Source organism: Dromiciops gliroides, chromosome 1, assembly GCF_019393635.1.
Source record: "Dromiciops gliroides isolate mDroGli1 chromosome 1, mDroGli1.pri, whole genome shotgun sequence".
In the NCBI taxonomy this organism is placed as follows: Eukaryota; Metazoa; Chordata; class Mammalia; order Microbiotheria; family Microbiotheriidae; genus Dromiciops; species Dromiciops gliroides.
The window spans coordinates 75,103,778-75,125,656 of NC_057861.1; the positions used below are offsets into that span (position 1 = coordinate 75,103,778).

Genomic DNA, 21,879 nt, shown 5'->3' on the forward strand with positions numbered 1-21,879 from the left:
CTCTGAAATGAACTTAACCATATCTACACAGATTAAATAGGAAATCCCACAGTGACATACACTGAGTATGGATTACTGAATTGTACACATCACCTAAAACCAATATGGAAGCTAGAATCACAATACAAAGACTTTGGGAGAGTAGTCTGGGCACACCAGATAGTTTTCTAAAAGCTCTCCAACAAAACTGGAGCTGATAGATTTCTTTCTTTCTTTCTTTCTTTCTTTTTTCTTATTCCACTCAACCCTGGATAGTCCTTACAGTGAGTGCCACAGGAGTGGTTAAGTTGGCCAATTGTTGATGGTAGTTTTTCCCACTGAGAAATATTTTTCAAGGGTGATCACATTCCCTATCTCTTCAGTTTGCTCAAAGCTGCTGTTTATCACCAGATCAGACTAATGGATATTGGTGCACCATATCATGACCAAAGCATAATCCTTTAGAAAAGGATCTTAGAAACATTTCTTGTGGATATGCTGCTGGGTCAGAGCAGAGTGTGCTCAGTGCCAGGATGTGAAGCAGGTAGAGGGGAAGCCTGCTTGTACCTGCCTTCAGCAAGGGTCTTTCCTTGGCTCTCATTGAAGCTGCCTACTTGTTGGGCAAAAATTGTGAGTGATGTTTTATCCTCCAGTTTTAAATTATAAAAGTTTTAACATATTCATCTGTTATTCATCTTTTTCCTGTACACACTTTTCTTTGTGACTGGTAGAATTGACTATGATTTAACTTTAAAACTCATTGTATTTAGCACTCTATTTATGTCTTCCACAAGAGTAGTTGTTAGCCATTGTAAATATTGTAAATAACTGAGATATTCTAAAGGTTAAAACTTTTGGATTAAAATATATTTTTCTTTCTTTTTCTTTTTTCCTTTTTTTTTTTTTGGTGAGGGTTAGGTGACTTGCCCAGGGTCACACAGCTAGTAAGTGTCAAGTATCTGAGAACAGATTTGAACGTAGATCCTCCTGAATCCAGGGCCAGTGCTTTATCCACTGTGCCACCTAGCTTCCCCAAAATATATTTGACAAAGCAAAAAAAAAAAAAAAAGAATTAATAGACAAGAGTCCCACCATAATGATCTATTGTGGAGAGAGTCATGGTCAAGGCACAAACTCAAAATAGAATGTCTCCAAAATGTCTATAAGCAAAACCTCAAAGAAAAACACAACTTCAAAATAAGATCAACCATATTCCTGGAAGAAATAGAGAAACAGCTTTTAAAAAAGAGTTTAATTGATTTTGTAAATGAAATGAGCATTCTAGAGAAAAGAATTATAACTGAAATGAGAACTATTGAGGAAAGCCTTGGAAGGACAATTAATTTAGAACAAGTAAGTAATTCCTTGAAAACTTAAATTGATTAAAGAGAATTTTATAACTACATGAAACATGAAATATTAAATAGCATTTAAACCCTGAAAAAAGAAGAAAATGTAAGGTATCCCAAATTTTAAAATCTGACCAGGAAAATAGTGCAAAGAGAAATAATTAAGAATCATTGGACTACTTGAAAACCATGATCAGAAAAAGAGTCTGCACATCATATTTTAAGGAATAATGAAAAGAAAATTGCCTAGATCTACTAAATGAAGAAGGCTAGAGGAAAATAGAAAGAATCTAGTGATCATCTCCTGAAAGAAAGCCCAAAACAAAAAATTTCAGGAACATCATGGCCAAAGCCATATGATCCTAAAATATTATTAAGAGAATTCCTTACTGTTCTTGGTGAATGAAAATCATAGATAAACTGCATGTTTGAATACTGAAAGAATTAGCCAATGTGATTCCTGACCTACACTCAGTGATATCTGAAAGAATATGGAAAATAGAAGAGTGACTTCTGGCTTGGAGAAGGGCTAATGTGTCGCATTCTTTTTTTATAAAAGAAGAGGATGAAAACTTCAGGCTATAGGCCAATTATAGTCATACGAATTCCTAGGAAAATTCTAGAATTTTATGATATTTATGAGATGTTTATGGAACATCTACAACCTAAAGTGGTTATAGGTCAGGGGGCAGCTAGGTGTCAAAGTGGATAAAGCACCAGCCCTGGATTCAGGAGGACCTGAGTTCAGGTCTGGCCTCAGACACTAAACTTACTAGCTGTATGACCCTGGGCAAGTCACTTAACCGTCATTGCCCTGCACACAAAACAACAAAAACAAAAGCAAAACAAAACAAAATACCATGAAGAATAAATAGGTCATCAGCAATATAAAATATTTGGGAGCTGACCTGCTAAGACAAATCCAGGAACTATATGAACACATATATAAAACACCTTTCACAGTTGTCTTTGGCTGAAAAATTGTTTCACCCTATCCTTTTGTGGGTTCTGCTCCTCCAGGAATTATCTTATGGCATTATTTAAAGATATTTGGAGGATTTCTGGGAAGAGCTCAGGTAAGTCCCTGCTTTTGCTATCTTGGTTCTGCCCCCTCATATTGTACTTTGAATACCTTTGTTATTTTCCCCCTTTTGGGAAGAAACAGAGCCTTCTAGGAAAAATCTCATTTCCTTTAACCCCTTCAGGGTAGTGATTTGTTAGCCAGCCAATGCACATGAAAAAAAAAGGGAGCCTCATCTCACCAGAGGCCACACTGCACAGGACCAAACCTAAGTCAACCACACACTTAGTACAGAACAGAGAGGGCTGAGTACACCCCAGTACCTATGGTTTCAGTCAGTCATACTTTTAGGTTATGCCTAGCATTTCTCTACCTGTGATATCAGAAAAGGGAAACAAACTCCCCAAATCACCTAGGTAAGAGTATTCCCATAAGTCTCATGACTTTTGTCTACCTCTCTTACTTTATCTTCAAAGTCCTTTTTGAGCACTTCTATGGCCTGAGACCAATTCATATTTTTCTTGGAAGCTTTGAATGTAGGACCTTTGGCTTTGTTATCTTCTTCTGAGGGTGTATTTTGATCTTCCTTGTCACCAAAAAATTTTCTAGGGTCAGCATCTTTTTCTGTCTGTTCATTTTTCCAGCCTCTTTCTTGACTTTTAACTCTGTCTTAAAGGGGAGCACTACCTCCAGGACACATTGTCCCAAGGTTCAGGGGGTCCCAGGTGGTATAATTTAAGGAGAGTCAGGTTCTCTACTTGCCTGGCCTGTGCTCTGGTCTGCAAGTAGCCCCAGGCCTACTTGGTCTTTAACTGGGATACAAAATTCTGTTTCACTGTGGTTGAAAGCTGCAGGTGAGTTTATGCCCCTCCCCCAACTGGCCCTGCCACTCAAGAATGCTTCCTGGTTCCCAGCATGGGCAAGACAACCAAGTACTGCCTCAGTGCCTGCAGAGACTCCTGTAATCCCCCCCCCTTGGCCAACTACTCGACCCTCTCACCAGACCATAAGTTGAATTCTAGAAGTAGCTGCCACTGCAGCGAATTCAGAGGCTCCAGAGGTCTCTTTCTCTAGTGTAGCCTGCCTGGGGCTGAGTCTGTGTCAGCACAGCCACAGGGCTGAGCTCCACTCTCACCTGAGTGTAGCAGACCTTTCCTGAAGACCTTCTAAGCCATCTTTGGCTGGAAAATGATCTCACCCCATCCTTTTGTGGGTTCCGCTGCTCCAAGAATTTTCTGATGGCTTTATTTGGAGGTTTTTGGTGTGATTGTGTGGGGAGCTCTGAGAAGTTACTGCCTTTCCTCCACTATCTTGGCTCCACCTCAAACCTCATGATTTTTGGCAGCTCAGGGAGCTACCCTCCTGTGAATATGCCTGTGATCTGCTGACTTAGAGGAATGGGAAAGAACGCAGTGGAGTTGAGTGTGTCTCTCCTAAGAATCATTGCTGACACCCTTTCCCCTTCCTTCTTTGTTTACCTTAGAACCAGAAAATATTATCTTACACCAACAGCTCTGGTTGTGTCCTTTTGTTGTGCCTTCTTGCTCATGCTCCAGCCCTTTCATGTTTGATTTTAGGTCCCAGTCATTCCTCTGTAAGTGTGATAGGGCTAGCAGTTTCCTGATGCAGCTTCCCCAACTTCCAGATCTAGCTTCCTCCCCTCCACAAATTCTGATTAACTCTAGCTTCCCTGATACAGCTTCCTGGTCCTGAGGCACAAAAGACCCCAGCCATGTGTAATCAGCACCTCTCATACTCTCAGACTTTGTAGGTGCCTGGACTACATGAGTCACCATATCCTGACCACTGAATGATCAGATGCATTTCTGGAAGAGACAAGGGGACTGCATGCAGAGGAACCAAGTGCCACTGTGTCCTTATTGCATGTCCTTGATATGTTAGGGCAAATGTTTTTTAAATGTGTAGTGGTAAATATTCAGTAACTTGCAAGTGCCTCATTTTGTCTCAATATTAAACCTGAAACTAAGAGAGTTAATAGACTAGTGTAAGAGTCTTGCCTCTAAGAGTAACACATGAATATGCAATAATAAAAGACCTAAGAGGCAGCATGATGTAGTGGCCAGGAGGCCAGCCTTGGGCTCAGAAAGTCTTGCCTCTCACATATACCAGCTATGTGACCATGGAAAAGTCATTTAACCTCTCGCTGCCCCAAGCCACTTTCTAAGGTAATTGAATTAGCAGATGAAGTTTCCACACTAGTCATTCCCTAAACAGATGAAATCATAGTTCTAGACCAAAATAAAGGAGAGTCCTCACTTGACACAGGAATAGTCTATATAATACTTTTGTGAAATCCACTCTAAGTTTGAAAGGCATCATGTTATAGTGGAGAGAGGGTTATGTGTGGAGTTTAAGTCTAGTTAAGTTCAGAATTTATTAAGCATCTAATATTTATTAACCCATTTAATTTATTAAATTTATCTAATAAAACTATTAAGCATCTAATATGTTCCAGGAACACTGCTAAGGGTTAGGGATATAAAGAAAAGAACTCATAGCTTATGGCACATCTCCTAAACACAGATATGACAATGGAGAGGGGCAGTGACAGGATATAAGGCCTGGAAGGAGTTTGTGTGTTGGGGTGGGGGTAGGGATGGTTTGGGTTACATCATGCTGACACCACATGAGGTGTGGAACAGGTTTCACAAGGTGGAGTGGGAGCTGGATAGAACCCAGCTCTAGGGGAATCTCTCTTTTTGATAACAAACATGTATGCTCATGCCTTGCCTGGGAAAAGGAGGAGATAATGGGGAGTGGGTAGAGGAGAAAGAAGTGAATCAGTGGAGAAGAGATTTGCTTTCCATACCATGAGTAACTCCTATCCTAGATGGCATCCAGGAGAAATCCTCCTGCAGAGTGAAGACACTCAGCAAAAGAATCAGCACACAGATCAGCAGCCACAAGTCAGCTCAGGTCAGCACAGGTTAGGAGGTAAGTTTGGCTTCTATCCTTAGCCTGATTCTTTCTCTACCCCCATTCTCCAACCACCCACATCTCACACTGGCTCCTCCTCTTTCTGGATGGCTGGACCCTGGGGAGGGCACAGGGTCTGCCATAATGTCAGGGATCAGTCAGTATTCATGGTTTGCATAGTTTCTGAGCCTGAGCAGCTCTTCCAGCCATCCTGGTTCTCATGTGCTGGATGAAGACTAAGGGAGCAAAGGTGGAGCAGATCATCACAGGCTGCCACAATCAGGGTGAGTTGAATGAGGAGGAATGAATGCAGTAGAGGAGAGAAGATGAGGGATATGAATAGGGTAAACTAGAGGAAGTGCCCTGAATATTACAAAATTGGGGGGATAAAGTAGCTAGAAAGGATTGCATGGAATAGAGGGCACAAGATAGTGATTGGAATAAAATCTGACTGCCTTGAGATGCATTGTGCTCAGAGGATAGGAAGGGATTTGATCATTGTAATCTGTCTGGCTCAATGTCTACAGTAACATCTTTAGTTCTGGGTACTAAATTTCAGGAAGGCCATTGGTAAGCTGAAAATCATTCAGTCTGGGTTAGTGAAGAGCACAGAAACTCAGGACTCCGAGTGTTCAGTCTTACTAACCCCAGGCCAGCATAGCACCTTGCAAATATTTCCATGTGAGACCTTAAATGGAATAAGTAGTAACAAACGTAATGGGAGCTCTCTGAAGGCAAGAATTATTTTTCTTTCTCTTTGTATTTGTAATCCCACTATGCTTACACGGTGCCAGCCAAATAATAAGCACCAAATAAATACTTGTTAAATGTGAATGAATGTGAAAAATATTTATTGAGTTGAATTAAATTTTACCTGGTGAAAAGGAAACTTGGGTTAGGGTGAGGGCGGAGGTGTTGGTTATCCCCAAATATTTGAAGAACACACATGTAGGAAAGAAATGGGAAGATATGCTTGGCCACAAGGGTCAGAACTAGGAGCAATGGGAAAACTGGCAGAGGCAGATTTCAGCTCAACCAAGGAAAGGAAACCATTTCCTCACAATAAGAGATATCCAAAGGTGAAATGGGCTGCCCCTAGAGGTAGGAGATTCTCTCATTCTCAGAAGTATCCAAGCAATGCTGGATGGTTCCTTTTCAGTGATGGTGTAAGTATGAATTTTCAGCTGCTCATATTGTATTTCCTAGTTCCACCAAACTTGTGACCTCCAGTGGGCTAGGTGACCCCTGGGTGATCTATTGACTAGGGACCAAAATGTCTACAACTTTTTTCTGACACTCAATTGTCCTACACAATCAGACACCTTTCTAGCCTAACAGTTGTTATCCTCTTCTGAGGGTGCACCTTGATCTTGTGACTGAAGAAACTTTCTATAGTTCTCAACTTTCTTTGCTTCCTCATCTTGCTGTCTTTTACTTGACTTTTAACTCACCACTGGGGCACCATACTTCTAGGCTACACAACTGTCTCCAGCTTGAAAAGGTCCCAGGTGTTTTGGTTTGAGGGAGGGCAGATTTTTCTCTCACCTGGCCTGTCCTCTGGTCCAAAGATAACCTCAAACCAACTTACTAAAATAACCAACCAGCAAAGCTTTCTGTTGTGTGGTTCTTAGCTTTGATGAGCCTGCACCCCTCCCCCATCTGGGCCTCCTGCTGCTCAGGATTTCTTCCTGGTTCCCTGCTGGAATGGGACAGCCAAATTCCTCCCTAGGTCCCACTGACAGCCCTGCACTTACCCCCCATCCCCCAGCCAGCTGTTCAGCCCTCTCACCTGACCACAAGCTCAGTTCCAGAAGATGCTGGTGCTGCAGCTGATTCAGAGGCTTGGGGGTTAAGTTCCTCTGGTGCAGCTAACCTGGGGTCTCTGTAGGCATGATCACAGGGTTGGACTTCATTGGCAGCCCAACACGGCTCCCTTTAATCTGTCTATGGCTGGAAAATAATCTCAACCCATATTTTTGTGGGTTTTTCTGCTACAGGGGTTCTTTTATTGCTGTTTTGGGGGTAATTGTATCAGGAGCTCTGTGTTGTTAATGTCTTTTCTCCACCATCTTCACAAACTTTTTTTTTAGTGTACCCCTTTCATTTTTAATAAACATTTTTATTTAAATTTTTGTGTTCCAAATTCTGTCCCTCCTTCCCTCACTCCTTTCCCCCATCCCTAAGGTGGTAAGCATTCAGATCCTATGTCTTTTTTTTTTTTTTTTTTTTGCAAGGCAACGAGTATTAAGTGACTTGCCCAGAGTCATACAGCTAGTAAGTTTCAAGTGTCTAAGGCTGGATTTGAACTCAGGTCCTTCTGAATCCAGGGCCAGTGCTTTATCCACTGTGCCACCTAGCTGCCCAGTCCTATGTCCTTTTAGTAGCTGCTGATGCCCTGTCTCCTAGTCATAGCCAATGATATCCCATGTTCTTATAATTAACAGTGTTTGTCCCTGTTAGAAATACTTATCACAATTAGCCATTAGCTTCCTGTTTTCTTGTCACAGACACTGCCGACACTCTCTCTGTCATGGTTATTTATCATCCTATGCCCAAACCCACATCAATCACCAATACCTTCCCCTTTCCTTTGTCCTCTCCCAGGTGTGATGGAGATTCTCTGTCCCTCAGCTTCCTTTCTCTCCAATTATGTGATTACCTTTATCATCATCCTCAAGAAGCCAACACTGGCCTCAGGTAAGTGTATCTGTTTCTTTCTACTTCTCAGGGGCTAGGACTGGGGTTTTAAACACTGAAGGTTGGGAATATGGAAATTCTATACCAACCTAGTACACTTGTTCTCCCAAATCATTCCCTAACAATATTCTAGTCTCTTCTGGAGAGTTTCTCAAACTCTTATGTTTTTTCTCTGCTGTGGTATTCTCATTGTCATGATATATTGTCCACTCTTTAGTTGCTTCCTTAACGTTTTCCCCATCTTCCCTTACTCCCCATTTTCCTTATTTTCCCATTTCCAGTCTCATTTTAGGGTTCTGCCCTTCATCATCTTCTTGCATAAACCTTGTATATCCTTCCATCTTCTGCTGTACTTTTCTTTGCCTAATTTAACAGGAAAGTTCTCAGTGATTGGACCTGCAGAACCCATCCAGGCCTCACTTGGGGGAGTGGCAGAATTATCATGTTACCTGTCCCCATCTCAGAGTGCTCAACACATGGAGGTGGTCTGGTTCCATTCCACTCATGTGGTACATGTCTATCGAGATGGGGAGGATCAGTTTGGAGACCAGGCCCCTAATTACCAAGGGAGGACAGAGCTGAAGAGAGATGCTATCACAAGTGGGAATGTCACCCTGAAGATATGGGATGTGAGATACTTGGATTCAGGAAGGTACATGTGTCTTCTTTCGAATGGGTTTCACCAAGAGGAAGCTGACATGGAGCTGAAGGTCTTAGGTGAAGAGCTGGGACTTGGACTGGAAATGTTGTACACATGGTTGGGGGAGGTGGGAGGAGAGACTGTCTTCCCAGCTCTGTTATTAACATAATCACAGGATATCCTAGTTGGAAGGGAACTCAAATGTAATCTACCCCAACATCTCTCTGAATAAGAAATCTCTTTTTACCTGCCCACCAGGTACCTATTTTCATTTGAATTGTATCTTTGGCCCCTAGCTTTGTGCCTTGCATAGGGAAGATGCTAAATGAATATTTTTTGAATTTGATAAAGCTTCTAGCCTTTGCTCAAAGATTCTTGGTGACAAGTCCTGCTGTCTCCTTGGATAGTTGTGGTCATTAAGAAGTTTCTGCTGACATCAAGCTTTTATCATCCTCTCTGCAGCTTTCAGCCCAGAGGGACAATCAGAACAAGACAAATCCCTTTTTTAAAGCATGATTCTTCAAATCTGTAGACAACTGTCATGCCCTGGATAAGACTTCTCTTCTCCAAGCTATGATAATCACTAACCTAGCAGAATGAGGATGCTAAACTTCACTAGATCTGTCTTATTACATGATCTCAAGGGCATTCCTGGTCGTCCTCCCCTGAATTCTCTCAGATTATTCTCCAGTTGTTCTCTGGGAATCTGCAAGTTCTTTCCTTGCCAAAGTGCTGAGACTTAATAGGCTTGGGGCATGGGATAGAGGGAGCATGACAAGCTAAGGATCTGGTAATACAAAGTGAAATTCCAAACAAACTCCACAGGGAGCATTGCTAAGCAAAAGGTAAAGGAGAAGGGAAGTGAGATGGAAGAAAAATCAGAACAGAGAAGGGAGGACTGTAGAAGAAGGGACACCGTTCTTTGGCCTTTCCTCTCTCCCATCCCGTTTTCTATCCTAACTCTTTTCCCAAGACTCTGACTCCCGTAAGTCATGGCAGACAAACACACAGAAAGCCTGGATGACGTGGCCTAAGATCAGGATAGAGAAAGGGGATATGGGCATGGTAATGTTATTGGTGGAAGGGGGAGGGATGTCTGCTATGGGATGCAAAGCTGGGGCAGGGAGCAACAGGGGCCAGAGGGACCCAGAATTAAGCCACAGTTATGGCCCTGCCTTCTGTTCAATGGGTGTCAATGGGTGAGAGATAGAGAGGGAAGGTGCTGGAAGAATCTTCATTATTAATTTGGTCCTGATACTTATCTACACTTGTGTTCTAGGTACAGAATTTGAATCAAGTAATTTCCCATCTTCATACATTTGGGCCCTTGTGGGTTGTAGCGTGATATTTTTCTTTTATTTTTCGTGCATCCTGGGATACCGAGGTAATTATGAGGAGAAACTGGGGCAATGGCTTCCTATCTGTTACATCAGGCATTTCTGGTCTGGGAGGAAAGGAGGATTGTGGAATCCAGAATCTTGGAAGCCTGGTTTTTTCTCAGTCCCTGGTCACTTGACCTAGAGAATTCCTCGCACCCCCCAACCCCCAAATTCTCTATATTCCATGCTATTAACTGTCCATCTTTAGAATCCTGCTCTCAGCAACTACCTTTGTTGTCATGTGACTACATGAATTTCTCCCTCATCCCAACTCCCACTATATATTTACTTGGGGGTCTCTGAGAGGGGCCAGTCCTGTCCATCCATGGCCTTTCTTCCCCAACCATTCATTTATCATTTGTTGGTCAATTTTCTTTGTGCAAATCATGTACTATGATTTATGGGATTACAGAAAACCATTTTCTCTTTCTCCTTCAGTCCCAAACCCTGCTCCTGTGTAGGATAGGAAAAGTAAGAGATTGAATAAGAATTATCTTTGACTTTCTAAAGCTAATCAAAAAAAGTTTAGATTAACCAGCATTTTAAAGAGTTGATTGTATCCTTTGGTTTGCAGTTTGAGCTAAAGAAAGGAATTGAAGTTTTGATAACTTGGTACTTGACCTTGTTAAATGGATAACTTGTACTTAACTTCATGACAGTTTCTGTGACAGTGAATCATAAGTACAAAGGGAGATCAAGACAATAAAAAAGGAGAAATCACTTTTACCTAGTGATAGGGAGAGGTCAAGAAGGGTTTCAGTGAGGAGATGGCCCCTGAGATGGGTTCTGAAGAAAGAATGGACTGATCTGGACGGGGAGGTGGGTAAAGACATTTTTGCCATGAGAGTGAAACAAGGAAAGGAGAAAAGATAGGATGAGGAGGAAAGACAGAGACTAGTATAGTGTGGTTGGAATTTAGCATACTTGAAGCAATCAATCAAGAAATAAGAGTTGTTGTTTAGTCATTTCTCTAGTGTCTAACTCTTCATGATCCCATTTGGGGTTTTTTGGCAAAGATACTGAAGTGGTTTGCCATTTCCTTCTTCAACTCATTTTACAGATGAGGAAACTGAGGCAAACAGGGTTGTCACTTGCACAGGGTCAAGGAATTAATAAGTGTCAGATGCCTGCTATGAACTCAGGTTTTCCTGAATCTAGGCCTGCTGCTGTAACCACTGCACAACCTAGCATTTATTAAATACCAACTGTATGTCAGGCAATGAACTAAGTACTTAGAGAAAAGGGGGAAAATCTTTTCCCTCAAGGAGTTTACATTCTATCATTGACAGAAAATTCATCTATAAGCCTAGACAAATAAGTACAAGATAATTAAGGAGAGAAGATACCAGCATCTATTTGAAATGATCTGGAAAGGTGATATGTGGAAGGTGGTAGTTAGGCTACTGTTTGAAAAAAAAACTAAGGTTTCTAAGAAGTAAAGTTTAGGAGAGAGGGAATTTCAGGCAAAAGTGACAGACTGTACAAAGGCATAGAGTTGGAAATGGATTGGGTAGAACAGCAGGAAGGTGACTATAACTAGACCTTAAAGGGTTTAAAGAGGAGTCATATAGAATAGGGCTCTAAAGGTGAAGCCATGTTGTGAAGGGGTTTGATGCCAAACAAAAGAGTTTATATTTGACACTAGAGGGAATAAGGAGTCTCTGGGAGTTGTTGTACAGAAGAAAGACACAGCCTGTGCTTTAGCAAAATTACTTTGGCATCTGGGTGGAGGGTGGATTGAATAGAGGGTGCCCTTGAAGCAAGGAGACCAATTGAGAGACTATTGTAATAATCCAGGCAAGAATTGACAAAGACCTGTATTGGAAGGTGAACATATGAGCAGAGAAGGAGATTAATAATGTAAGAGACATGTGGAAATAGAGTTAACAAGATCTGGCAACTGATTACAAATATGAGTTAAGGGAGAGTAAGGGGCCAAAAATTATACTACAGTCTTCAATCTGTGTGACTGGAAGAATGATAATATTCTTGAGAGGAGTAAAGGAGATTAAATGATCTAGAGGGCAATAGGAAACTGTCAATGGATTGGGTTGTGTATTTAGATAGAGTAAGCCTCAACGGAAGAAAGAATTATTGAGTGATGGCAACAGAGGGATAGTCTGGAAGTGGCAATGGGAGTAAATAGTATTCTGACTTCCTCTCAAGGACCAGTGTGTTGGGGAATAGGAAAGAAAGTACAATCAATATTGAAAAGGACATTCAAGGAATGAAGTGTTCCTGAGAGGGACCCAGATCTTACTAAGTGCCAAAAGACTGAAGGAATAGGAGAGTAAAAAAGGTCTAAAATGAAAGAAATTTTGTGAGTTAATTAAAGAACAAGAACCTAGAAAGTTTTAATTGAAATAAGGGGTTTTTTTTTAATTAAGGAATAGGAATTTTGGAGGGCATACACACACATATGATGTTCAATTTCATGTGCCACAGGGACCACGTTTTATCTATTCCCCTATGTGGGGCTCAGCTGCTCAGGATGCTATATCCATGTGAGGGACTAAGTTGTACTTGAAGCTTGCTATGGGGAGGGGGAAGCAGAGAAGTCAGTATCACAGTCATCTTCTCAGGGTTTGGGGCTTCTTTCAGTCCATTCTTGCAGGTCATTTCCCTGGATGAGAGGGATTACTGGGATCCTGGCTCTGACTTACTCACTTGAAATACAAATAGCTATTTTTTATACGTGGCTGAAGCACAAATGCAGAGGTAAGAAGGGAGGGGTGGGCAACAATTTGATGGAATCAGGGGATGATAATAGAACTCCAATTGTGCAGTCCCTAAGCAGCCTGTCTTGGTTCAGTCCTTACTCCTCCTGGGCCTGTATAGCTTTGATCTGTGTTTGTTGTTCTGCCCCCAACCTGTAGCATTTCTCACCTTTATACCCTTCATTCTATATACTGCCCTGACCCCTTAGTTGGCCTCAATGTCTGCCCTACCCTGACCCATTTCTATTGCCCAATCCATGTGCAGCTATCCTTCTGAGTGTACCCTATATTTCATTTTCTTTGCAGCCCAGACCCTGAATTTTCTCTCACTCTTTTAAAAAAAATTGACCCAAGTCCCTTGGTCTCCACAAAGACTTGAGCCCCAAGTATAGTTAGTTCCTATGTAACTTTGATCTTTTTCCTAACCTCTTCTATGTCCTTACCTAAAGTATAGAGACCTGGGACCCTTCTGAGTAGGAATTAACTAAAACAGGGTGTGGTTCATAAAGGCAGGCTTGGAGGCCAGGGAGGTGGATGCAAAGGGTTCAGAGGGCATGGGGCTTCCAAGGGACCTGAAATAGATAGTCTCAGCCCTTCTTCCCCAGAAGAGCTGGGAAGGGATATCCTGTTTCCCATCAACATCAGCTCATGGGTCCTTTCTCCTATGCAGGGTTTCAACAAGATGAAACATCACCTTCTAAAGACTGGAAATTTGAGGCAGCATACCTTTTGCTGGTAGTTATAAAGATCATTTCCATGGTACTGCCAATGTTATACATCAGGGATCAAAGGCAGCATCACAGCACTGAACCAGTCCCAAAGCTGACAATAAGGTAATTTCAGGCAGAGTCTGCATTGGACTCCTTGACAGGGAGGGTTATCCTTGCAGCCAGCTGGTGAGGGACAAGCTAATAGTGAGGGACATTAATGCTGAGTTGAGTGTTGGGGATGATACAGCAGTGGAAGAAGATAAAAGGAAAGGGGAGACTCAGTGTGTTCAGTGGGAGCCTTTGGAGTATGATATGAACTGAAGAAGTCAGTGGAACTGCCTCAGACTGGGCTGGGAGGAGGACAGTTTGGGAAGTCAAAGAGAAAACACTTTCCCTCTTTTCTTCCCATTCTATTTGCCTCTACTTTTCATTAGGCCCCTTTTCTTCCTCTGCTCTCTGACTTCTGCTTCCCTATAGCTTACAAACACTCTCCTGCCTCCGCTATCCTCAAAAAACCATTATTTGATTTATCTATCTCTATTAGTTCCATGTATTTCCTTCCTTTTTGACTAAAATCCTTCAGAAAGTCATCTACTAGAGGTTCCTCCATATCTTTTCCATTCATTCTTTTCTTAACTCTACAATCTGGCTTCTGACTTTATGATTTAACTAACATAACTTTTTCTAAAGTTACCAATGATCCTTCATTTGAGAAATCTAATGATCTTTTCCCAATCCTCATCTATTTTTGCAGTCAGGCAAAATACATTAAATATATAAAACATATTAATCATGTTGTGAAAGGAAATACATAGCAAAACAACCAAGAAAAATGTTTTTAAGAGTATGTATTGATTTTGTGAAAATTCTCCTGAGACTAACCTGTCTGTTTTCTATGAAGTACCTTACCAGGAAGATGCCTTGGATACATAGAAAGCCTGTTTGCTGAAAAGAGGTAAACAGGAACCTAGAGTGAGTCAAAAGTCTTGCTCACTCCCAGACACTTTTGCTGGTGTTTGCTGGTTACTTTGTTGGACTGAGAACTTCAAACTGCCTTAAATCAACCTTGTGATCAACTATTTCTGCAATACACCCTGCTTTTGTGGAAAAGACTGTTCACCTTTTCCTGGAAAAGACTGTTCACTCTCAATCCTACCCGCACCCCCAACCTCCTCTTTGTGGATTTCAAACATAAATTGACCCTGCCTCTCCTAAGCTGGGGGCTTCCTTATACTTTGCCTTGGCACTAGTGTCTAATTTTCTAATAAAAACATTCTGCATTTAACTCCTCTGAATGTTAGAGGTGGGCTTTGCCTGGTTGACAATTTTCATTCAGACTCTATCAGTTATGTCTTTGTGTGTAGATAGCATTTTTCATCATAAATCCTTCAGAACTGTCTTGAATCATTGTATTTCTGAGAATAGCAAAGTCATTGACAGCTGATCATCATACAATATTGCTGTTACTATGTATACTGTTCTTCTGGTTCTGCTCATTTCACTTTGTATGAGTTCATGTAAGTGTGGAGACCAATTTTTAATTGGGGAGAGTTAGCTAAGCAGCTTGCCGCAATATTGGGGCAAGGAAGGAAACCAGTAGCCTCCCTCAAAACAGAACAGGATTTATTTTAACAAGAACGGACTTAAAAAAAAAAAAACAGGAGCAGTAGGATCAAGGGAAAGGAAATAAAATGGGGAGAGGGAAATTATACAACTTGAAAAGATACCTCCCCCCAGGAATCAGCTGAGAATACACAGCAGAATTCCTTTCGCCTTCCAGCATCCAGCTAGAATGCCCAATTTTCCTTCCCCAATCCCATAAAAAAACCCACACAGCCCCAGCCAATGGGATGGCTGCTCTGACAGTCACATGACTGCCCTCAATAGGCTTCCAATCGTTATAATTTTGCCAGGCCCATGTAGGCGTCGGCGAGTGGTGATGACGTGAGGTGCCAGCGCCATGGCAACGGCTACAACCAGTGGGTGGAGCACCGTGTGGTTTGCAGAGCCCCAGGCCAGTGAGCACCAAGGCATAAAAACCTCAAATAACAATTAATTCTTTACATTCCCTGCTTTATTTCATCAAGAAACACAGGGTGTTTCCTTGATGGAACAATAAATAATAAACAATAAATAATTTTTTTAAAGTAACAGAATATCATAACCAATGCTAACAAACAATATACTAATAACAATATAGGAAAGGGAAACTACATACAGATGATGTATATAGTAACATAAGGAAAAACAAAAATGTTCATTTAAAGTCCTTAAAATCTTGTCTTCGAAGGAGGGTTGAGAAGTCATCAGGGGAACTGGACTCTGGTCTGGATTCTGGCTGTCTCTGGATTCTGTTTGTCTCTGGAACTGCTGGATTTTCATCAATCTTTAGCATAGCATTGTCCAAAAATGTTCAAATTAAACAATGAAAGTTATTCAAAATATACAAAACAAGTTTAAACTTGATACATATACAGCATATTGGAGTCCCCCCTTTGGAGGATACTCATATCCATACGCAATACAAAATTGAGACAGTTATGACATTACTAACACTTTTTACCACTATATGTCTGGATCAAGGCCAAATTTAGTTAAGTGTCCATGAAGACACCTGAAAATGTTATGGAAAGGTTACAATACCACATCTCGTGGTGCATAGACATCTAATAATTGTGCTAGGCCTCAGGTGGATGGATTCTGACCATGCCACCAGATTGAGTGAAGAAGCCAAGTTAAGTTAAACCAGGTGCATGCATTAGGGCTAACATGACACTGGAACATTTTTGGAGTGAGAGAGGAAGAAACTGGACTATGTCCAGCAATTGTGCTCTACATAGCTGCTCTCATAAGCAAACTATGGACTTCCTGAATGTATTTGGCTGTTCTCTCAGCCTCCATCAGAGTATCTTACATGTACCTGTCTCTCCTCCTATTGTACATATATTCTCTCCAGGGCCTGTAACGTGGAGTTGAACCATCTCCATTAAGCTCATTGTAAGAGCAAGTAGTCTCTGAAATAGTAGGTTTCCATAAATCATAAATCTTGTATTAATTTCAGCAAAGACAATTTGATGGTAAAAATGCATGCTATACTGCATAACTTAGGATATACTTGAAATATATATATATATATATATATATATATATATATATATATATATATAAAATCCCAAACCATACCCAGAGTATACATAGTCACAATGACATACAAATGATAAATGAATGTAAATGGCTGATATTATTAAACATAATTACAGAATCTTCATTTAGCAAGTAAAGCACATCATCTTGTCCATGAATTCTCTATCTAGTACAATGATATTAACAGATATTTGAAGTGATAAACAATTTATCAAAAGGCATATTGATTGTAAGATTAACATGTGGAGCAAGCTGAGCAGATTTGAGATGCTGTGTTAGTTATACCTGGTGCTAACCAGGTCCTTCTAACTGAGTCCACAATGCCTTGTGTGCCAAAATGGCCTTTCTTGTGAATAGAGAGGCATACCTGGTGATAGAATTTCTGGGAGAGAAGTGGTTTTCCCTCTGAAGAAATCCAGACTCCATTGATCTGTTTAGCCTTGAATCTCTTTTTCCACCTTTCTACTTCAGAATCATCATAAGTTAGGTGGAGAGAAACATCCTCAGAAGGTGAGAGGTTAAATACATGTTCAGGGGCTTCTAAAGCAGTGAGTTTAGCTGCTGAATAAGCTCATGCATTCCTTGTTGAAACAGGATCATTATTCCCTGTGTGGGCAGGGCAATGTACAATTGCTAGAGCAGAGGGAAGTTTCAGGGCAGATAGGAGGTCCTTGACGAGGTCTCCATTAGCAATAGCTTTGCCAGAGGATGTTAGAAAGCCCCTCTGTAGCCAAAGCATGCCTACAGCATGGCATACACCGAAGGCATATCTGGAGTCGGTATAAATGGTAGCACTCTTCCCTTTGGCTATGTTAGAGGCTTGTGTAAGAGCCACAAGTTCAGCAGCTTGTGCACTAAAATGTGAAGGCAGAGAAGCTGCCCAGATAATATCATAATCAGAAACTACAGCAGCCCCAGTGAAACGGGTGCCATCTTTCATAAACAAAGAACTATCCATATAGAGGACAATATCAGGGTTCTCTAAAGGTATATCCAAAAGGTCATCATGGGGTTTCTTAGCCATATCAACTAAAGAGGCACAGTCATGCAATGGCTCCCCCAAGAGTGGTAAGTTAGGGAGCAGTGTTGCTGGGTTAAGGACTGTACAGCATTTTAAAGTGATATTTTCATGACCTAGCAGGGTTACTTCATACTTAGCCAGCCTTTGATCTGAAAAGGCTTGTGTTCTATGGCATAGTAAGAGGGCCTCTACTTCGTGGGGACATTGTATTGTAAGAGGATTACCTAGGACCAAATCAGAGGCTTTTTCTACCAAAAAGGCTGTAGCCGCCACTGCCCTGAGGCAGGGTGGCACCCCAGAGGCCACAGAATCTAGTTGGCTGGAATAATAAAGTATTGGATGCTGGACAGGTCCTAATGATTGAGTCAGGACCCCAGAAGCCACTCCCTTCTGTTCATGCACAAAAAGAGTAAAAGGCTTACTGTAATCTGGGAGTCCTAGTGCAGGTGCTGATAAAAATGCCTGCTTCAATTCTGTTATAGCTGAGAGATGCTGGGAATCCAGCTGTAAAGGTTCTGGGACAGAATTTTTGGTTAGATCTATAAGAGGCTTAGTAATTTCACCAAAAGAGGATATCCATTGTCTGCAATACCCAGCGGCTCCCAGAATGGCCCTTAACTGCTTCTTAGTAGAGGGAGCAGTGAGTTGTTGAATAGCCTGGACTTGTTTTGGAGAGACAGAGTGAGTTCCAGCAGCCAGAATGAAGCCCAAATATTCTACCTGAGGTAAACACCATTGTAGCTTTGACTTAGAGACCTTGTGGCCTCTCTTGTATAGTTCTAATAATAAATGGTGGCTGTCTTCCTGACACGTGTCAGCATCAGGGGAGGCTAAAAGTAAATCATCAACATACTGCACTAAAGTGGAACCTTTAAAAGTAAATAAGGCCACGTCCTGTTGTAAAATTACAGAAAATAATGTAGGATTGTCCACAAATCCCTGTGGGAGTCTAGTCCAGGTCCACTGTGTATTTTTCCAGGTAAAGGCAAATAAATACTGGAAGTCCTCATGTACTGGTATAGAGAAAAAGGCAGAGCAGGGGTCTACCACTGTGAAGCATGTAGCCTTACATGGGATTGAAGAAACTATGGTGGCAGGATTAGGGACTATAGCATGTCTAGGAATAACATAATTGTTAATAGCTCTAAGATCTTGTCCAAAACGATAAACAGGTTTGCTATCTGGCCCAGGCTTGGGTTTTTTAACTAGCAAAATGGGAGCATTATATGGAGAATGATGGCATGGGACAATAATACCCTGACTTTTCAGAGCCCCAATTATAGGGGTGATCCCTTCTATAGCTTCTTTAGACAATGGATACTGTGGAATGGATGGGGGTGGTCCCCCTTTAACTTTTTTTTTATTTTAGTGAGGCAATTGGGGTTAAGTGACTTGCCCAGGGTCACACAGCTGGTAAGTGTTAAGTGTCTGAGGCCGGATTTGAACTCAGGTACTCCTGACTCCAGGGCTGCTGCTCTATCCACTGCACCATCTAGCTGCCCCCCTTTAACTTTAATAGTAACAGTCATAGCAGATTTAAGGATCCCCACTTCAGTAGAGGTTGAGGCCCATAGGGACTCAGGAATGTCAGAGGGGACTTTGGATGGATCCCCTACTGCTCCTTGAGCATCTGCAATCAAAATAGGTAATAAATGAATAGTATCCTCTGGCAACCTCAGAGAGTCAGCCCCATCTGGAGTACAAGATATGGTTGTTCTAAGTTTACAAAGGAGATCACGACCTAATAAATTTACAGGCTCATCAGGCATAAGTGAAAAATGAATGTTCTACAGTTAAAGGCCCCATAGATACCATGCAAGGGGTTAATTCTGCCACTCTTTGGGCCTTACCTGAGACTCCTACCACATTTAAAGATCCAATAGCATTGCATCCAGGGTCTGGTTTATGCACTAAGACTGATTTAGAGGCTCCTGTATCTAACAGACAATCATAATACATGTCCCCAACTTTGAAGTTCACAAGCGGTTTGTTACTTTGGGGAGGTGAATGGAAAAAATACCACATTGCAATAATGACAATAACAAGAATAAAATTTATAGTCATTTGAGCTATAATGATAGTGGTAAAGTAAAGTATGAATTTAGTTGTAATGCTTCCTGTAATATTGTATATGTGCTCAGTGGGAAAGATAAACTCTCCCATACCATTGTTCCAAAGATTTTTTACTGTGTTTGTGAGGAGAAAACCAGCAAAAATTCATTTGGCCAAATGGAAAAAAAGGTGCATAATCACATTGAAGAAAACAATGCCTTAAAAATTAAAATTGGACAGTTGGAAGATAAGGAATCCATGAGACACCAGGAATCAGTCAAGCAGAATCAAAAGAATGAAAAAATAGAAGAAAATGTGAAATACCTCATTGGAAAAACAACTGATCTAGAAAACAGATCCAGGAGAGACAATTTGAAAATCATTGGACTGCCTGAAAGCCATGATCAGAAAAAGAGTCTAGACACCATATTCCAGGAAATTATTAAGGAGAACTGCCCTGATGTTATAGAAACAGAGGATAAAATCATCATTGAAAGAATCCACCGATTACCTCCTGAAAGAGAACCCAAAAGGAAAACTCCAAGGAATATTGTAGCCAAATTTCAAAATTATTAAGTGAAAGAGAAAATACTCCAAGCAGCCAAAAAGAAGCAATTTAATTAGCATGGAGCCCCAGTCAGGATTGATCAGGACCTAGCAGCTTCATCATTAAAGGACCGCAAGGCTTGGAATATGATATTCCAGAAGGCAAAGGATCTTGGACTGCAGCCAAGAATCTATTACCCAGCAAAACTGAGCATTCTCTTTCAGGGGAAAAGATGGACATTCAATGACACTGGGGACTTTCAAGGTTTCCTGAGGAAAAGACCAGAACTGAATAGAAAATTTGATCTTAACATACAAGACTCAAGAGAAGTTTAAAAAAGTAAACCGGGGAAAAAAAGTTACTCAATTAGGTTAAACTGCTTATATCCCTACATGGGAAGATAATACTTTAAACTCTTGATATCTGTAAATTTATTTGGGCAGACAGAGAGATTATACACAGAGGGTATAAATATAAATTGTCTTTGATGTGATGACATAAAGGAAATTAAGGGGTTAATAAGGGAGCTTATAGAAAGAAGAGGAAAGGGGAGGTGGAATGGGGTGAATTACATCATATGAAGAGGTGAAAAAAAAACCTATTACAATAGAGGGAAAGAAGGAAGGGGTGAACATTGTTTCAACCCTACTCTCATTAGATCTGATTCAAAGAGGGAAGAATATATACATTCATTGGGATAAAGAAACTTAGCTCATTCTTTAGGGAAGAAAAAGGGGAAGGGGAAGGGGTGTACTGATAGAAGGGAAGACAAAAGCAAGGAAGAAAAGGGTAAAGAAAAGGGAGGGGGTGATAAAAAAGGAGGGCAGATTGGGGGAGGCAGGGATAAGAAGCAAAACATTGGTGAGGAGGAATAGGGGGAAAGAAGGGGGAAAAGTACAAAGGGGGTAAATAGAGTGGAGGGGAATAGACAGTAATAATAACTGTGAATGTGAATGGGATGAACTCTGCTATAAAACGGAAGCGAATTGCAGAGTGGATTAAAAGCCAGAATCCTACAATATGCTGTTTACAAGAAATACATTTGAAGCAGAGAGATACACACATAGTAAAGGTAAAAGGCTGGAGCAGAATATATTATGCTTCAGCTAAAGTAAATAAAGCAGAGGTAGCAATCCTTATCTCAGACAAAGCACAGGCAAAAATAGATCTCATTAAAAGAGATAAGGAACGAAACTACATCTTGCTAAAAGGCACTATAGATAATGAAGCAATATCAATATTAAATATGTATGCGCCAAGTGGCATAGCATCCAAATTCTTAGAGGAGAAGTTACAATTGTAACTTGTAATTGTATTGTAAGAAGACTTACAATAGGAATTAGACAGTAATACTATATTAGTGGGGGATCTGAATCTTCCCCTCTCAGAATTAGATAAATCTAGCTGAAAAATAAATAAGAAAGAAGTGAAAGAGGTGAATAGATTACTAGAAAAGTTAGACATGATAGATGTCTGGAGAAAACTGAATGGGGAAAGAAAGGAATACACCTTTTTCTCAGCAGTACATGGCACATTTTCAAAAATTGACCATGTATTAGGGCACAAAAACATCATAGTCAAATGTAGAAAGGCAGAAATAGTAAATGCTTCCTTCTCAGATCATGATGCAATAAAAATTACATGTAAGAAAGAGCCATGGAAAAGTAGACTGAAAATCAATTGGAA

At 40.9% G+C, this 21,879-nt stretch overlaps 1 protein-coding gene across 1 annotated transcript; it reads left to right on the top strand.

Moving 5' to 3' along the window:
* Positions 1 to 7,895: 7,895 nt before the first annotated feature.
* On the top strand, positions 7,896 to 14,677 carry LOC122740766 (myelin-oligodendrocyte glycoprotein-like). The gene is made up of 5 exons (XM_043983476.1): positions 7,896 to 7,983; positions 8,359 to 8,700; positions 12,604 to 12,720; positions 13,390 to 13,552; positions 14,331 to 14,677. The coding sequence occupies exons 1-5, from the start codon at positions 7,896 to 7,898 to the stop codon at positions 14,386 to 14,388; spliced, it is 768 nt and encodes a 255-aa protein (XP_043839411.1). The 3' UTR covers positions 14,389 to 14,677.
* Positions 14,678 to 21,879: the final 7,202 nt, after the last annotated feature.

What these genes read in the sequence shown, in the direction of transcription:
- LOC122740766 (XM_043983476.1), top strand. Translation starts at nt 7,896, where the DNA reads ATGGAGATTCTCTGTCCCTCAGCTTCCTTTCTCTCCAATTATGTGATT. An exon ending in GAAGCCAACACTGGCCTCAG is followed by an intron (nt 7,984 to 8,358) that starts GTAAGTGTATCT and finishes CTAATTTAACAG; the next exon opens with GAAAGTTCTCAGTGATTGGA. An exon ending in CATGGAGCTGAAGGTCTTAG is followed by an intron (nt 8,701 to 12,603) that starts GTGAAGAGCTGG and finishes GGCTTCTTTCAG; the next exon opens with TCCATTCTTGCAGGTCATTT.